Here is a 19,437-nt window from a genome sequence, read left to right as displayed (position 1 = left end):
CCAATCATTCTTAAAAGTGAATGTGATTGATGCCAGGAGGCTAGTGATGTGGAACCCTTGCACTTACTGAGCCAAATCAGGTAGTTGTAAAAAAAAAAATCACGTTGTTAGTGTTTGCTATAAAACCCAATCCCCGAGACTCCCCCAAGGCCGCACCCAAAGAACAAGTGCCCCTGGGCTTGCTGCCCATTATTTTTAGAGCACTTATTTTCCCATTCTGTACAGATTCTCCTCATTAGGGTCCTTTAACCAACGTCATTAATTACCAGCTCTTCAGCCCCACCCCCACCCCCCACCCAAACCGTGCGCCAGTCACTCGGGGTGTGTACTCCCCGTCTCTTCGCTGCTACACAGGGGGGGGGCCAGGATGGGTTCATGAAGTATAGAGCATCCACTGATGAGTTATGGAATGCCTGCCTTGATGTCCCCACTTGTGAGGGTGCTAATGGGAGCCTGCCTGGTACCTAACTCCCTACTTAGGAGCCTGTCACTAGCGACTTCCTTATCTTATGTGGAAGGCGCTCAGCTACTATGGTGATGGACAGCAGGCCAAAACCCTGTGATAGACAGCTCCCCAACCCAGGCGTCAATCTCCCAACCCTACAAAGGCACTCAGAGTCTGGACATGCTGAAACCTAAGCAGGGGGCGGGCCTCACACTAACAGGAACCTCCATGTAGAGCTGCTGAGAGGGGATATGGGGCTACCAGGGCCCCAAAACACCTGGCATCACAGAAAGGCGGGGCGGGGCTAGAGGTCAGCTCTGTTACCAGTTGCAGTTAGCAGCAAGAAATACATCTAGCATAACAGCCCCTTTATGCTGCACAGACTGCCCTTTGGCGGTAATAGTCACCGCTCAGGGAAACAAACCCTCCTGTTAGCCATATAGACTCAGCCCAGTGATGGGAGAGGGAACCAGAGGCTAGTCTGGCTCACACATCCCCAGCAGGATGGTTAGCTGAGACAAGTGCTCTTAGTCATGAGCAAGCTAATGAAGGCAATGGGATTAGGGCTATGTGGGGCTCACCTCGGGGCAGGACCCAAAGGTGATGGGTGGGGAGGGGTGGCTGCACATGGATCACCTGAGGGTGTGACCTGAAGGTGACAGGACAGTTGGGGTGGGGCACTGCACCGAGCTCAGGATGTGGCCTGCTGAAGCATTCCTTCTGGTGATGCTACCAGGCTAGGAAGACCTTAGCTCCTGGGGCATTTGAGGCATTTATGTGGCTGAGATGATGAGTACAGGGCCCCGCGAGGTGAGTTTGACAGTCACACACTAGAGCAAAGCTGCGCTGTGAGTCACCATTTGATGGGGCGGCCACAAGGTCCTGCTCAGCTGGGGCACAAGGAGGGCGCTTCAGGCCCTAATAGAGAATACCGAGCAGGGAAGGGGCTAGGAAAGCCCTTGCAAAGGTTCCTCCCCACCCCAATGCTGCTTGTTCTCATCCTCTGTACGAGCAGCTTGTGCCCAGATGAGGTGCCAGTGCCAGGCTATGGCTGAGCACCGCCACAAAGAGGCAGACTGTGGTTGCTCATGGCACTCACAGCTTCCAGTAAACCCAAGGTAGCAAGTTTGGGACCTTGGGGAGGGAATCTGAGCCCAGCGTCCCAAGAGGATAATGGGATGAGCCTGGGGTGGAGGGGAAGGTATCTAGGCTCAGGGGAGGGACGCCTGGAGGGTGGGGAAGAGGGGCTCGGGAGGGCTCTGCACGGGGGCGGGGGAGGTGTGCTCAGGCCAACTTGGGGTGGGGATTTGGGTACCCTACCTACCAGAGTCATAACTGGCTACACACCACACTGGTATCCCCTCCCCACACCAGATTTCTCCAGTATAAAAAAAGTTAAGGGGGGGGGAGGGGTGCCCATACAGGCTGATTTGTCCCAGGCCCTGCTGTTCCCCTGGGGAAGGCTGTGAGAGACAATGTGGGTGTGCTAGTATCGTTTATTGGACTATCTTCTGGTGGTGTAAGGTACAAGCTGTCGAGCGACACAGAGCGCAACTTCAAAAGTGAAATGCCACCCATCTATAAAGAGGTGCCAAAATGGTCTATACTGCATGTATACATTTATGTTCCTAAAACCATATTTAGCCATCTAAATATAAGGACCTCCAATTTTTTCAGGTAAGCTGAGCATGCAGAAAGCCTATTGAAATAGATGAGAACTACATGGAATTTGTAAGCCGGAAATATTTACATGTACCATAGCTTTGAAAAACAGATTATTTGTATGTAGGTGCTGAGAGATGGATTCAGGCCCCTCACTGTCGACAAGTGGGTGTGAAAATTTGGGGGCCTTTATTTTTATAATGCAAGCAATCCTCTTTCAGGGTTAACTATCAGCAAATGGTGTTTAAAAATACATCAGGCTGAACAGCATGAATCCCACTACATTATATATATAAATATGCAGTTGGCAGTAACTACATTCCGCTCTATACTAGAGCATGACACCCATGCTATATTCAGTTTCAGCTAAAATTCAAAATGGTGGACTCAGACAATTTAGCATCACTAGTGGTTGTAAAATTTAAGTGTCATAGTTACTTCCGCACCCACTGATATGTCTATATGAAGCAGCTGCTTATGTTCCCAAATGCATACTGCATAAAATATTTGCTAAGCATCAATCGTTAGAAGCACACCACAACCTATTTGAAGCAAAAGAGCCAGAAATGTCCAATATAGCCTGAATTCATCATGTATTACTAAGTAAATTTGTTCAGAAAGCCTTTTATGGAATTCAGATTGCTACTGGGCCCACTTCTGATTTTACATTGATGTGACTCCATTGACTAAAATGGAGTTACTCCTAATTTATGCCCATGTTAAGGCAGAGTTAGATACAATATCTGGTAGATGAAATTCAATGGTGATAAATACAAAGGAATGCACACTGGAAAACATAAGCCCAACTATACACACAAGATGATGGAGTCTAAATTAGATGTTACCATTTATGAAAGAGATCTTGGAGTCATTGTAGATAGCGCTCTGAAAACATCGGCTCAATGTGCAGCAGCCGTCAAAAAGTAACAATGTTAGGAACCATTAGGAAACGGATAGATAATAAAACAGAAAATAATATGTCACTATGTAAGTCTATAGTGTTCCCAAACCTCAAATAATGCATGCAGTTCTGGTTGCCCCATCTCAAAAAAGATGCATTAAAATTGGGAAAAGTACAGAGAAGGGCAACAAAAATTATTAGGGAGATGGAACAGCTTCCATTTGGGGAAAGATTAAGGAATCTCTTACTGCTCAGTTTAGAAGAGACTCTTAAGAGAGGATACGTTAGAGGTCTATAAAATCATGAATGGTGTGGAGAAAGTGAGTAAAGAAGTGTTATTTCCCCCTTCACAGAACCAGGGGTCACCCAATGAAATTAATAGGCAGCAGGTTTAAAACAAACAAAAGTACTTTTTCACACAACACAGTCAACCTGTGGAACTCATTCCCAGGGGATGTTGTGAAGGTCAAAACTATAACTGGATTTTAAAAAAGAATTAGATAAATTCATGGAAGATAGGTCCACCAATAGCAGTCAGCCAAGATGGTCAAGGACACAACCCCATGCTCTGGCTGTCCCTAAGAGCTGGGACTGGATGACACGATGGATCACTCAATAAATTACCCTGTTCTGTTAATTCCTTCTGTGGCATCTGGCACTAGCTCTCACTGGACATTAGGATACTGAGCTAGATGAACCACTGCTTTAACCCCACTACAGCCACTTTAAGTTCACAGACCATCATCACAGGGCACCATCCAAAGCCTGATGTCATTAGGCTCCTCCAAATCTTTGTGAAACATTTGAGCTTTTAAGAGTTTAATTTTGAAAGTTTAAAAATGGAAGATAACGTTTAGAAAATATCTTTTGCATCTGCCACTGATAAAGTCTTTTTGGGGGGCAGACACCAACCTTACTCTTTGTAGAAGAGATATAAGATTCATCTGTTAAAATACAAAATATTATTGGCTGTATAGTTTTAGGTGTCCCATAATGGAGTTAAGTCGAGTTTTTAAAATGTTTTTATTTATACCACTAGATGGAAGCGTAAGGAAACGCATAAACAAGCTAAATAGAACTTACTGAAGAAATGGGAAGTCACCTTCCTTGTCTGCAAGTGGTTTGTAATAGTAGAGTACTGTGCAACACCTAAGGAGAGAAGTAATTAACGGTAGTTTTACAGTAAGTTTTATTTAAATGATTCATTATATTGTTGAAAAATTATATACAAATGCTGCCCTGGAAATATTATTTGTGTAAACACTACCTCCACCTACTTCTCCATAGGCAATGGTGTTTCAGCATTATGCTGAAGTCTTTCTCTAAAAGTTCAGCCTCTGGCATTCAATTCAGCTCCTGTATTCAGCATTTCTTTTGTGTAAGGCGAAGGGCCCCAGTCCTGCTCCAATTGAAGTCCATGACAAAGCTTCCATTGAAACCAATGGAAACAAGATCAAGTCCTCTGTCAATGGAAGTTGCATCATTGTACTGGACTTCTAACCAGGAAGTTTCAGAATAATGATGATGCTCACTGAAACAGATAAAACAGTTCATCATTGTGTTTCTAGAAAGTACTGTAAAAATTCATTCCTATATCTATCAGAGATGTAAGTGCTGACTATACAATTAGAACTATCAATATAGCTTGGCTGTAAAGGTTCTGTAACAAATCTTTATGTAGTATAACCTCAAAGTTGGCTAACTTAGGCACGACATTTAGCTTTTGTAAAACTTGCAATCCACAGAAATAATTTATACTCGCATGTTATATCTTCCAGGAAAACTTTTTGCAGTATTACTGCTACAGCATGTCTGCTACAAAGGCAGGCAGGCACCAATTTAGCTTTGATGAAAAGCACAGATTTGGTTTTATGCAACTGTGTAAACAAGAAAATAAGGGGGTGGGGAAATCAGGATACAGAGTTCTCTCTAAAGTGGCTCACTGACATACATATTACATCATCCATTTGGCTGTACAGGGAATATTTCCAGACAAGCTATGCTGGTAGCCAAAACCTGCCAACCTTGTCTCAGACATCCATTTAAGCTTAAAAGCAGCATATCAAATGCAGAATTGCATGTTGGGATCCACCAGTTGGCTTGGATTCCTGCTTCGTTCACTGCTCCCCAGCATCTTCACTGAGGATATTCAGCCACTGTTGTAAGTTGTCCCTTCATTACACATATTCTGCTCATTGTTCCAAGATCACATCTGATGCAAAAGTATCATCGAAAGAAAACATACACGTGAACTGTGTGCAAGAACTTAAAATGGAATTAAAGAAAATGGATGTCCAGAACACATGCAGGACTCTCACAGTCTGGCAGGACAGCATTCAAAACTAAAAGTACTCAGCTCTCTCTTCTTCCTTTCCGATCCCTATACCTTTGTTTTAGAGATACTAGTTAGGATACTAACAATTGAAAGGTTTCAGAGTAGCAGCCGTGTTAGTCTGTGTTCGCAAATAGAAGAGGATTACTTGTGGCACCTTAGAGACTAACAAATTTATTTGAGCATCCAATGAAGTGAGCTGTAGCTCACGAAAGCTTATGCTCAAATAAATTTGTTAGTCTTTAAGGTGCCACAAGTACTCCTTTTCTTTTAAAATTGAAAAAGGAACAGTCAAGAGAATAAACAAAGTGACAATTTCCTGTGCTTTTAATAGGATCATGGCATTCATAACAGATTTAAGAGGTGCAGTGAAGTAACATTAATAGACATAACACTATCTGTTGGCCCTGGAATGAGTGGGTAGGAGAGAGTTAAGAAAAATGGAGTATAGGAGATCTGGGTGAATGTAATACCATATACTTTTCTAATTATTTGAGGATCAAAAAGCATTAACTAATTAATAGTCAGCTATATGCCTATTAAGTGTGTCTAGAGAAAAAGAGATGCTTTTTATATACCTAAAAAACCCAAAAACGAGCTAGCTAACATGGATTTGAAACACTATTTAGCACCTAAAGCTGACAGTAACAGCTCATCTCTAAGTAAGTGTTGTTTCAAATTATGTTAGCTAGATCAGGTTTAAAATAAAACAACACCTTTTCCCATTTTAGACAGATCCCTGCTGTTGAGTGTTTAGCACTATTGAATCAGGCTACTGTTATTTACCTAAATATGGATTTAGATATTTAACTTTAGATATCCAAATTTTAAAATGTTGGCTTAAGTTTCATTTGTAAGTTGTATTTGGATAGTTTTAATTTTTAATGATTTCCCCCCGCACACACACAAAAACTTAGTTGTTTTTACAGTGTCTGTAATATTTTTAAAATTTACATTTTTGTGCTTATACTGCATAGTTTTTGTCAAACTGGATAAAGTGTTTTGTATGCATCTGGTATATATTATACAATTGAAACACTCCGTAGTCTCCTCAGAGATTAGAATAGCCATGTTAAAAGTCTCTATATCCATACTAAAATATCCTTCGTTTCTAAAGGATTCAAATCCTGTGTTAAGAGAATTCTATAATTTACAAGGTAAATTATAACTTGTTTGTTATACACTAAGAAACATTTTGGATCTTACAGTTTTTCACTTCAGTTTGCTTGTGATTCTTTCCTGAAAAATGATGCAATACTCCAAATAAAGGCAATGCAGAATGAGTACTTGCAAGCAACAGATCAATGATAGATGAGACAACAATGTGTTTACAAGAGCAGAAAACATTCTGAATATCAAATATCCACAGAGTTGTCTGAACTGCTCTGTATCTTTGCCGTGAATAGTAGCATAGAAAAGCGGTATAATTAATCCCCAAGACACAAATGCTTTATAGCTTTTCACTCAAAGTATTGTGCAGATATACATTTACAGCAATCTTTTCTAATGCAATTCACAACAATCTAATCTTTAATTCACACAAAGACCTGCAAGGGGAAGAGTGAAGATATACATATTAATACCTGCATGTTTCATCAACATAATTTAATCTTCATTTGTGAGTAATTACAGAAACCAGAGAGGGATTAGCCTGTGGCCCAAAGATAAGTTTACTGAAATTAACATATCATGCCCACAATTGTAAAAGGTGAATTTTGAAACAAATTAAACCAGGTTCTATTTGTGTACAAATTTAGTTACATTCTTATTCTGAAACAAACACTCACTAAGTCAACCACTTACAAAATACTTGAATGTAAAAAGACTAACCATTATGGTTCAAGTTAGGACCATTTAGTTCTTCAAAACACATGAATTTTGGCACCTTAAAAATCAAAGAAACTTTATTTCACTAATATCAAACATCTAATATTGTGCCTCTTATCCTGAAATCAATGTGTGCTCTGGGTCATTATGCATGTATTCCTCAACATATTTGAGGAAAAACTTCAAAAGTCATACATATATGCGATACAGTTAGAATAAAAAACTTTTATTTAAACAAGTGTCTTTTGAAGAGGATTTAAATCCCCCACCCGCAATCAACTTTCCCAGTATTTATGGTTATTGCAAAGGGAGACTGATTTAATTATTTTAATGAGGAAGTATTCAAGTAGACTGGGCTAAGTATTAAAAACCAACAAATGCTCCCCCTAACTCATTTTAATGGGAGCTGTTAGCATGTAACTGACAGAATGGTCAGGGCCTAGATGGCTAGTAGTACATCAATTTTCCTCAGCACTGCAATTAATACTTAGAGAGAGTTATAAAAGCTCTCAAACCAATAAAAAACAAATTCAGAGTTAAGGCTGCTTCTCTTAACTTACTTGTCTTTCACTCTGTAAGAACTCTGCTTGCTGAAACAAGAACTGGACTGGCAGTTTACACACCAAGGCCCAGATCCCCCAACGTATTTAGGCATCCAGCTCCCACTGAATTCAATGGCAGTTAGGCACCTAAATATGTTTGGGGAGTGGCCAAAGGCCTATTCTTCTTTCACTTAGACCATTTTCAGACTGGCATTGTAACTCCATTGATGCCCATAGGGTTATGCCTCATTTACACAGATACAGATGACCAGAGAATCGGGTCCTGAGAATCTCCTTGCTTTCGCCGATTCAGAGTACAAACAAAACAATCATATATTATGCATCCAGGCACCTGTTTCAATGCCAGCTGGGGTACTTTGAGGGTATACTCTGCCTGAAATCAGAGTACAATTCATTAAAATCATAGCAAATATTACTCACTGAGCAGAGTCTGTATAATGGTTGCCAGGAACATACTGTGCCAGTTCAGTCTACTACCTAGCAGTGAATCATTGATATAACTGACTTACCTAGTCACAATGGCCAACTACTACTAAATATGAACTTTGGTGCACTGTAAGGATCGCAATTCTTTTTCCTTTCTCGTTATATGAACAAAGTCCATAAAATTGGATGCACTGGTGCCTATTTTAACCTTAAACCAATTGAGTAAAACATAAAAATGTTGCAATCTAAAGTAGGCAATCCCAAGACAGTAAACGTTAACTTTGCTGTTACTAAGTAAATGCCCAACATTAATAAGTAAATTGGTGCATTTACACATACAGACTCTTAAACCCAGTAATCCTTCCTCTTCTTATTCCCACCCCTGCCCCCCTAAAGAGCCAGAAATTGTACAGGTAAGGCTGCAAAACAGAGACAGTTAGTTTCCTCTGTGAACAGCATAAAAGTGTTGATTTACTATATTCAGTATGGTTAATTTATTTGTCATAGATCTTCTCTCTGTTTGGTAGCTCGGTTGTCTTCTTTGAGGGGTTTTGATTTCTTGACTGCATTTTTTTTCTTGTTAGTTTTCTCTGGTTTGGTTTTATTTTTTACTCTTTCACTTTCTTCTGCTCCTTTCCCAGGATACACTTGACCTTCTAGAGTTACATCTGCACACCTCTCCTGATTTACCAGAAAGTCTTTGATCTCCCACGCATAGCTCCCATCACGTAGCATATAGATGGCACGATTTGAGCCAACAATAAACCTAGATGAAAAAATACTGTCAATTAGCATTAGGTCTTTGAAGTGCTAAAAACATGATGTTTCATTTAGAGCAATTCCAAGAGTAGGGTGCACTTAGTAGCATTAAGTGGTACATCTGCTTTTTTAAAAAAAAGCAGACAGTGCTCAACCTAAATACACGCCACGGCAGCAAGTACAATTTCTTATTAGTCTCTACAAGAAATTTGCTGTTATACAACTATGGCTATTAGCTACACATAAAAGTGTTGATATCTTATAATTAAGCCTGCGAGTTTATCACAGAGGTCACGGATTCTGTGACTTTCCATGATCTCCATGACTTCTGCAGCGGCCAGTGTGCCTGGCTCGGGGCGGCTCAGGAAGCTCCTGTGCCAGTCGCATCGACCGCTGCTGAGGCAGTCTGGCCACCATGTGCCCAGCAGCAGAGTTTGGGTGTGGGATGGGGCAGGAGGTTGGGGCATGGGACGGGGTGAGGCAGATTCTGGGCAGCGCTTACCTGGGAGGCTCCCCAGAAATGGTGACATCCCCTTCACTCAGCTGCTAGGTGGAGGCATGGCCAGGCAGCTCTGCGGGCTGCCTCTGCTCAGAGCGCTGGCTTTGCAGCTCCCATTAGCAGGGAACCACGGCCAATGGGATCTTCGAGGCCAGTGCCTGCAGGCTGAGGCAGCAGGCAGAGCTCCCTGGCCCCCCTGCTTAAGACAGAGCTGAGCGAGGGGGGTGTCACCGCCACCAGGGAGCCCCCCAGGTAAGCACCGCCCAGAGCCTGGCTCACCCCGTCCCGTGCCCCAACTCCCTGCCCCCTCCCACATCCAAACTGAGTCTGCTGCCGCTGATGCTGGGAGGGGTGTGGGGAGAGGCGTGGAGGCAGGTAGGCAAACCCACCCCCGCAAGTTTTAGTCATGGGTATTTTTAGTGAAAGTCAGAGACTGGTCACGGGCCATGAATTTTTGTTTACTGCCCATGACTTTTACTAAAAATACCTGTGACTAAAACACAGCCTTACTTATAATAAATACTCATTAATATGTATAAAACAAAGCAAAGAGGAAAGTGAAGAATATAAGCTCAAAAACTAAGTAAGAACCAGGACATTAAATTATCTAAAGTTTGTGGCTGTATTGAGACTTGGTGCCTTGAAGGAAACCACAGAAAGACACATTTGCCTATGTTTCAAAAATGTGTATAAAACAAAGCAAAGAGGAAAGTGAAGAATATAAGCTCAAAAACTAAGTAAGAACCAGGACATTAAATTATCTAAAGTTTGTGGCTGTATTGAGACTTGGTGCCTTGAAGGAAACCACAGAAAGACACATTTGCCTATGTTTCAAAAATGTGGTTGATGAATACTTAAGAATATATGAAAAATATTACAAAATTCCATTAAGTAGCTCATAAATAAACTGCCAACATGCATTAAATCTCTTTCACATAAAAAGAAATAAACAGTATTCCATTACTGGTTGTAAGATCAATATAACAACAGAACTTTGTCTGCCTCCTCATCAGCACAGGCAATCTATCATCTTTCTATTTCAAAAGGATCTCTGAACGTTTATTTTTAGTAAAAGGAATTAAAAGCTTAGTGGTGACACAGACTTCCAGGTGCAATGCTTTCCCATCAAGCACATAAACAATTACAATTAAAAAGACAGATGGCTGGATTGAGTTAGAAAAAGGCTAGGCCATACAGACACTATGACTAAGGGCTGGTCTACACTATACAGTTAGGTCGACATATGGCAGCTTATGTCAACCTAATTATGTCAACGTCTACATTCCAGCCTTCCTCCCACCAATGAAAGTGCCCTACCACGCCAATATAATAACTCTACCTCCATGAGAGGTGTAAGGCTTAGTTGGTATAGTTAGGGCAACACAGTGTCTGTGTAGACACTGCGTCCCTTACACTGGCTGTCTTGTCAATTTCACAGCAGGCAAAAGAACCCCCCCCCCCCCCCCCCGCAGAGCTGGGCGGCTGGACCCTGCCCCCAGCTGAGAGCCAGGGCAAGAAGCCCAGGTGGCTCCCTGCCCGCTCCTGGCACTACTGGCAGGAAGCTACCAGCGGAGCTGAGAGACTGGGTTCTCAGGTCCCCACACTGCCCCTCTTAGGTTGGTGGAAGCGCTGCTGGTGAGGATGCACACCACTGACCCAAGGAGGGTAGTGTGGACATGTACCACCACAGAGATTACTTCGGTGGCTGTAAGTCGACCTCATAAAGGTTGACTCACGTTTATAGTCTAGACCAGGGATCGGCAACGTTTGGCCCGCGGCCCACCAGGGTAAGCCCCCTGGCAGGCCGGGTCGGTTTACCTGCCGCGTCCGCAGGTTCAGCTGATCGCAGCTCCCACTGGCCGCGGTTCGCCGTGTCAGGCCAATGGGGGCTGTGGGAAGCGGCGCAGGCCAAGGGATGTGCTGGCCGTGACTTCCCGCAGCCCCCACTGGCCTGCAGCGGCAAACCGCAGCCAGTGGGAGCTGTGATCGGCCAAACCTGCAGATGCGGCAGGTAAACAAACCGGCCCAGCCCGCCAGGGTAACGCAGGCCAAACGTTGCCGATCCCCGGTCTACACATACCCTAAGTTTTAAAAAGCTTTGTATAACTGACCACATTACTACCAAGGAGGCTTGAAGGAAGGTTAAAAAGGTATAAACAGTGATTTAGGAGAGCAAAGGGACTGAGAGAAACAGAACAGCTTTGAAGAACACTCTGAGAAAGAAACATCAGGGTCCTGTCAAAGCAATACAGAACTTTGAAGACAATTGTTTACCTTTGTACATCATAGTTTGCATTGAAGAGACTGCCCTGCCACAGGCTGGTAATTTCCTCAGTCTCCTTTTCAGTGGGATTTCCTGACACTGTGACAAACATCATAAGAGTCTTCCCTTTTTTGGTCATTTTCAGGATACTTTCAGGCTTGCTTGGATCAATTTCGGAGAAGTCTATCGGTGCTGATGGCCTTTTGTGTTCAGGAAGATCTCCCTCTTCTATGTCATCATCTTTCTGTTTTGAAACAAACAGATTTTAAATTACACATAAAACTTAAGATGCCACCTCGATATTAACTCCAACCTATTGCAAAACTATTCTTTTGATATTTGTCACTGTTTAGCTTAGAGAATTATTAGACGCTGCTTGTGATAAAGAGAACGTTGTGTTTGATTTAATGATGAGGATTCCAAAATAAAGACAAATATAGCAAATTGCATCTCCTGAACTCTTTACTAAGAGACTGCTCCAACTCTTAAGCGATATTTACTGACCTTCTGTGAATCCTTCCCTTCCCTCCCCCATCACCTTATATATGCCACATGCTTAGGGAAGAATTCTGCCCTTATTCACACCCCTGAAGTCCCACTGACTTCAATAGGGATACAAGGGTAAAAAACTACAAACAAAATGACACATTCATTGCATACTACATAAGAAATGTAATTTAATTGGCACCAAGACAGTTACGTCATCCACATGTTCTATATACTCATTTATGCAAGACACAAAGAAGCAATAAACACTTCAATGCATCTTGTATACTTTGTGGAACAAACAAAGGCAGTGTTGCAATGTACATGTACACCCCCCCCCCTTCAGGGTTAGTAGCTCTTTTTTTTTTTTTTTTTTAATTTAGGTCTCCTGTACATTTACCTTCATTTCTACACCATGCCCTATACCATCTTATGTATCAGGTATTATCCTCTGATCACAAGATGGAGACAGGTTTCAGAGTAACAGCCGTGTTAGTCTGTATTCGTAAAAAGAAAAAAGAAAAGGAGTACTTGTGGCACCTTAGAGACTAACCAGTTTATTTGAGCATGAGCTTTCGTGAGCTACAGCTCACTTCATCGGCTGCATAGCATATCGTGGAAACTGCAGAAGACATTATAAGTGAGCTGTAGCTCACGAAAGCTCATGCTCAAATAAACTGGTTAGTCTCTAAGGTGCCACAAGTACTCCTTTTCTTTTTTCTTTTTAAGATGGAGACAGGAAAAGACAATGCAATGTATCTTCCCCTTTAAAGGGGCTGGTTCGGATGAATGAGTGCAGCTGTTTTCCTGTCTGGAACAAGTGGAGTTTGCTTTTTTACTGATTGACCTAAGTTTTTCAATTGAATCTCTATCACAATGTTGTTCTCCAGGCTTTTACTTTGGGGAATTAGAGTGTCACTTCTTAAATAGTTATTTAAGCTTTTCCTTCTTCAGTGCTTGCAAACTAGTTTTGATTGAACTTTTGTGAGTTGTGTATACAAAGCATGGCAGGAGGGAGGAGAGAACAGTTGCCTAATGGATTGAGCTCAGAAATTCTAACTGTGTTCCCAGCTCTGCTACCGATTTACTGTGTAGCCTTGAGTAAATCATTTATGATGGATTTTTCACAAGCATCTAAGTGATTTCATACCACAAACCCCATGGGAAAAAACAAAAAAACACACTTCTGAAAATCCCATCTTTATTCTCTCCGTCTTAGTCCCCATTCCTGCAAATTGGGAATAGCACTTTTTTGGGGATGCTAAGAAAAGCCATGTTTGTAAAGTATTGTGAAAGCATAAAGCATATTACTGAGAAATAATTTTTAGGAAACAGAAAAGCAATTCTCAGTACTATTTTAAAATTAGCTTAAGCCCCACAAATGTAGCTTATTTTGTACTTGTGAAAAGGGGAGCTAGGAATACAAAGTTTCAGCTAATCCCTATACATTACACAAACTGGCTAAGACTGCAGTAACAACACATGCCTGTTAATATCCATTAGCTGAATGGCTGTGAACATTTATTCGTTTTCTCAAAGTAGTATTGCTTTGGTTTGAGTAAGTATAACCTTCCATCAAAAGGAGTGATTGACAGCTTCTCCACATGGCACTTCATCACTTGAAGACCTCTCAGAAAGCTTTATAAGAGATACATATTACTGTGTGAAGTCCAAAACTACTAACTGAAAGAAAGACAAATAAGTGATTTTCAAGTTTAAAATGAATACGTACGTCTGCCAGGCAAGTATGAACATGAAGTTTCACAAAGAAAATACTAAATGGATTAAATGATACACATTCTTCTTTATCTGTTTTCTCCTCACATACCCCTTCCTAAAATGAACTCTCTCTGTTATTGATTTCCACATACTGTATTGTATATATTTCTGTTACAGAATTAGCCAAAGAAACGACGATGATTTATGAATTTAGCTCTGAGCCAAGTCTGGGGAATGCCGAAGTTTAAAATTAGTGCAAGAATAAATGGTTTTAAAGAATATAGGTTTTAGCCATGGAAAGAATTCTGGTGCAGATTTTGGCTCCACTTCTAGCTCTCTTATGCTCTTCAGACTATACAAAGTAGAGGGAAAGCAACCATGGAGGGGCTGTTAGAGATTACCCTGACATTTTGGAATCCTTGGGTGGCATAAAGAAGATGTAGCGTGCTCTATGCTACTTGCCCCCCCTAGTATAATGGGAAAGGCCTGAGCACAATGCGTGCCGGCCAATCACTGCCCTCTTTAACTCCCCCTGGAGCCATTAAAAGCATAAATTAAAAACCCTTAAATTCCTTTAACTGTTACATGTCTGGTTCAGTCCCATGTGCTCGCAGGTTTGAGACAGGCATAAAGGGGGCTTAGTGGTAACTTTGCCTTCCTCATCTGTGTCAAGAATGAGTTCAGAACAATTGAAGATTATGCCCTGTGTATATAAAAAGATATATGGTAGATTATTTTAGGATGAATACAAACTTTATTTAATAATCAGGAATTAATCCTCAACATGCCAGTGAGACCGGCAAATATTCTCATTATACAAGTGGGAAAGCTGGGGGTGGGGGCCATAAAGTAACTTGTCCAAAGCCACCCAGTAAGTTAGGAGGAGTCAGGAAGTATTAAAATTCAAATCCTGGCTCAGCTAACACCACAACCGTTCTTCCATATGGTCTCATTTTTATCAATCACATTCTCTGTTATAACGCTCCTTTTCTTCCCTGCCCTTTATCTGCCACTTCCAGTTTCCTCATCCCACACATTTACAACTACTTCAAATTTCCCTTCCGACACCCAGAAGGTTGGGGGAGGGGGTGACAAAGGCAGGGGGACATGAAGAGGAGGAGAAGAGTGCACATATAGCCCTCTTACAAACTCTTCAGCCTCGCAAGGCCTGTGTGCTCTTTTGGCTGCCCCCTGGGAAGGCAGGGTGTGACTCCCACTTTCCAATCCTTGCTGTTGGTTACCATAGAGATAGGAAACACTAAAAAAATAAGGCTGTTCACAAGGAACTATATTAGCTAGTCATGATTACCATCATTTTAAACCAAGGGTTAAATCATGTTTTAACATCATTTTAGTTAAAACATATTAGGTTACATAATTTCTAATGCAACGCTTTTTTCCTGTAGACAAGGCCTTAGTGCCAGTTCATAGAACGAGAAGTCCAGAAGCTGTTCAACAAAAATACTCAATTCAGCAGAATCAGGTGGCTTTTCTCTTCTCTGCAAAAATCTCCTGTGTGAAAGGCACATGCAAAAACCAGTTCCCACACTTTGACTTGGAACCCTGTGTAACTGGGTACAGACAAAAGTGATATATTTTCACCACTGCTGTTTTCAAAAACTGAACAAAACATTCTGGATAAGAACCATAGGGGAAGGAATGGAATCAGAAGGTTCTGTGGCATTTGGGAGAGGCAAATAGAAAAGACAGCAGATGGGGAGGAAAGAAATAGAAGAGTGTGTAGCAACAGAAGGATCCATGGGGAGACAGGGAACAGGCAATAAAGGAAAGTTAACAGAACATAAGAACCATCTGACCTAGTATGGCCAATGATCCATCTAGCCCAGTATCCTTTCTTCGTATAGTGGCCGATGTCAGATTCTTCAGAGGGAATGAACAGAACAGGCAATTACTGAGTGATCCATCCCATTATCTGGCAGTCATCATTTTGTATGTATAGCTGGGATTATGTTTTCTAGCGTGCATTACTTTGCATTTAACAGCATTGAATTTCATCTGCCATTTTGTTGCCCAAACCACCAAGTTTTGTGAGAGCTGCAGCTTTGTAACTCGCTGCAGTCAGCTTTGGTCTTAACCCTAACCAATCTGTCTTGAGTAATTCTGTATCATCCCCAAACTTTGCCACTTCACTGTTTACCCCATTTTCCAGATCTCGTATGAATATGTTTGAACAGCAATAGCCCCAGAACAGATCCTTGGAAGACACTGCTATTCACCTCTCTCCATTGTGAAATATCATTTACTCCTTCCCATTGTTTCCTTTTAGCCAGTTACTGATCCATCCCTCTTAGCCCATAACAGCTTAGTTTGCTTAAGAGCCCTTGGTGAGGGACCTTGTCAAAGACTTTCTGAACGTCCAAGTACACTATATCCACTGGATCCTCTCAAAGTGACTCTTCCCCAACTAGTTGTGTTCATCTGTGTGTCTGATAATTCTATCTTTTAGTATAATTTCAATCAATTTGCCTGGTACTGAAGTTAGGCTTACCAGCCTGTAATTGCCAGGAACACCTCAGAAGCCTTTTTAAAAAAAACTGGCTTTTACCAGCTGACTGGTGGATAGCTAATGTAACAGGCTAATTTAAGCAATAGGTTACATACCACACTTAGTAGTTCTGCAATTTCATATTTGAGTTCCTTCAGAACTCTTGAGTGAATATCTTCTGGTCCTGGTGACTTATTACTGTTTAATAAATAAAGTTATTAACATGTATGAGTTGTACATGTCTGCAAGATTGGGGCCTCAAATAGGAACCAGTTTGAAAGTCAGTCTAGTTGGGAAGAGACAGTGGAGAACAAAGTGGGCTACAATTAGTTGAACTGAGTGATATGTGGTACCTTAATTTGTGCTCTTAACCACAACTACCTAGTAGAAGTCATTTATCTGTTCATTCAATCTCACAAAGTAACAATCTACTTGCTCACAGCAGAGCTCTCAAGCAGGGAGGGAATCAAGTACTGGCCATGGTGAAGTGGAGAGGGCTCAAACTGCTCACTCCCAGGATTATTTGTACTCAGCCCAAACTGTAACTGGGGGTTTCAGGAAGATGAGGGAAGGGGGGTCAAGGGTGACTAGGGTCCTACCTATTCCATCAACACCCCCCCCCCAACCTTTTAACGCAACCACCTGATGGAGGTGGAACATGTCACAGCGGAGCCGAACCCCTCGGTCAGCAGGGGAACCCCGACGCCACTAGCACAGTTCGCCCCCACCCCCTTGCCAGGGGAACCCCGGCCCGTTCTCCCCCGCCCAGCGGCGGGAACTGGCCATCGCGCTCCCCGCCCAGGCGGACACCGGCTCCAACAGCGGCTTTGCGGGAAGGGCCCCGCCGCCCGTTGGGGCAGGAGAGCGCCCTCCCATCGGCCGCGCCCGAGCTGCGCGGAGCCCCGGGACGCGGGCGGGCAGCGAACAGCGATGGCGGGGGGAGGATCCGAGAGACCGGAGGCGGCCGAGGGGCCAGCGGGGAGCACACGTCAGTTGGGGCTAAGCGGTGGGGGGCGGGGAAGCTGAGCGGGGACGTGGACACAGGGGGAGCGGTGAGGGACTGAGGGGGGCTCAGTGACGGGGGCACCATGTGGCCTGAGCGGGGCGCCGCGGGTCCCCGGCCCAGCCCGTACCTCCCACTGCTCCAGCAGCCGCGCCATGTCCGCATCGTTATAATCCCGAATGTCCTTCTTCTTCTTGGCGGGCTGGGCCCGCCGCTTCCCCTCCGGCTCGCCGGCCCCGGCGGCCGCGACCAGCAGAAGCACCACCAGGCCCAGGCGGGCCCAGCTCGCGGCCGCCGCCATCTTCTCCGTGCGGAGGAGGTGTCTCCTCCGCGTCCCGCCTCCAGGGGCGGGGGCAACAGCGGCTCGGCCTCTGCCCGGGGGCCCGGCCTGAGATCCGGGAGCGGGAGGCGGCGGCGGCCGGCCGGCCGGAGATGGCGGTAGGGCAGCAGCTGCCCCCGGCCTGCGTGGAAGCCCGAGGGAGCTGGAGCAGGGGCTGGCCGTATAGCGGTCAGGGATGGGAAACCCGAGGCAGGAGGCCCGCCCGCCTCACCCTTATCAGGAAGGGGTCACGCCTCCATTCCCAGCCGGGCGTGACACTGGGGGCCAGCCTCTGCACGCGTAGGCCCAGCTCAAGCCCTCCTGGAGGTTGAGGGACTGCCTGGGCGTAACCCAGGGCGGAATTTGGCCCGGTCGCTGTAATGAAAAGACACCCAAGGTTTGAAAAGACCGTTCAAAAAGTGATGTAAACGTTTAACGTCTTTGAGAGATTGCTCACCGCTCTCCTTTCATTCAGCAGGGTGAACGGCTGCCCCAAATGTTCAAAAGTCATGAGTCAAGCTTGAGATTGGCTTTAAAATCATGAGACTATGTAAAAATAATAGCTGTAGTGTTTTTATTTGCTATCTGCTTTTTGAGCCTTTTAGACGCACGGGGGGGGAGGTCACATTTTAAAGCTTTCTCCACAGCCACAAGGGCGAGAAATGTACTGTTTCCTTAAGAGCCAAGGCTGACATCATCACATATCCACTTGACTCCAGGAGCTGAAGCTTTAAAGAAAACAATAATTATCATGAGACTCAGGACAAAAGCATGAGAGTTGGCAATACTGCAAATGTGTTTAGTCTGTGCTGTAAGGATTGGCTCCCAGTGTTGGAGAGCTTCTGGAACTCGTCCCAGAGATCTCATGCATTTGTAGCAGAAGACTTGCTTTAACTGACATGTAGTCTCTGCAGGGTGAAACAGTAATCAATGGAGGGGCCATAGCTTCTAAGGCAGCTTGGAGAGGGCCAGCACTGCTTTCAGGACCTTGGCAGGTGGACTGGAGTCCATATGACAGGAAGGGCAGCTGGATAGAGGATGTGTCTGAGTGTATGCCCAGAAGTCCAGAGTTTAAGGAAGAGACTGGCCTCTGTTCCAGAGCCAGCAAATCTAAGAACCCATGGGATCCAAGGCTTGGGTCTGGTACAGCTGCCTTGGTCTGCCAAGGTGTGCTCAGCTAGGGCTGTAAAAACCATATATGTGATCATTTTCTAACATTTTTACTACAAATGTGTAGAAGAAACAGGAAACTGTTAAACCATAAGCCTATTCCTGTAGTTTGTTAAATGAACAGTAACCAAATCAGTGTTTTAATTAGCTGCCATTTCACAAAGCTGTTCCATAAATTATTAATTTACATATTTGTTCAAGGATTTGGCACTGTATCTAATATCTGGTCTGGTATATCAGATTGCCATAGTTAATGTTGCTTTTATTAAAGATGATTCTGGTAACATTTTTATTGCTGGAAGATGTTTACATTTACTGAAAACATTCACATTTACAGACTAAATAGTCAAAGTTTAGAAAGCTGGATCTCTGTCTCTGATTTTGGTGTATGTTAATAAAAAATACAGTCCACTAAGTTTCTAATTTGAAATATTGTCTCTACTAACACATTCTCTCTCATAAAAACAAAAAAACCCTCTTTACTTTGTCTTCTGTTGCTCCTATTCCACATACAAGTTCTGCTTGCCTTACTCTCATGAGTAGTTCACTTTACCTAA

At 43.3% G+C, this 19,437-nt stretch overlaps 1 protein-coding gene across 1 annotated transcript; it reads right to left on the bottom strand.

Annotated features, from left to right (window-relative positions):
* Positions 1-7,226: 7,226 nt before the first annotated feature.
* On the bottom strand, positions 7,227-17,707 carry MESD (mesoderm development LRP chaperone). Its single transcript, XM_074966442.1, has 3 exons — positions 17,522-17,707; positions 11,689-11,921; positions 7,227-8,922 (listed from the first exon to the last, which is right to left on the bottom strand). Exons 1-3 carry the CDS (start codon positions 17,690-17,692, stop codon positions 8,658-8,660), a joined length of 669 nt encoding a protein of 222 aa, XP_074822543.1. The 5' UTR covers positions 17,693-17,707; the 3' UTR covers positions 7,227-8,657.
* Positions 17,708-19,437: the final 1,730 nt, after the last annotated feature.

Source organism: Natator depressus, chromosome 10 (assembly GCF_965152275.1).
Source record: "Natator depressus isolate rNatDep1 chromosome 10, rNatDep2.hap1, whole genome shotgun sequence".
NCBI lineage: Eukaryota > Metazoa > Chordata > Testudines > Cheloniidae > Natator > Natator depressus.
Note: the sequence above shows the minus strand (reverse complement) of the source record. Positions and strands in the feature narration are given on the sequence as shown.

Excerpts from the sequence above, each read along its gene's own strand:
- MESD (XM_074966442.1), bottom strand. The coding sequence starts at position 17,692 with ATGGCGGCGGCCGCGAGCTGGGCCCGCCTGGGCCTGGTGGTGCTTCTG. Across the intron at positions 11,922-17,521 it reads GGCTGCTGGAGCAGTGGGAG|AAAGATGATGACATAGAAGA; the intron begins GTACGGGCTGGG and ends GTTTCAAAACAG. Across the intron at positions 8,923-11,688 it reads GCAAACTATGATGTACAAAG|GTTTATTGTTGGCTCAAATC; the intron begins GTAAACAATTGT and ends TTTTTCATCTAG.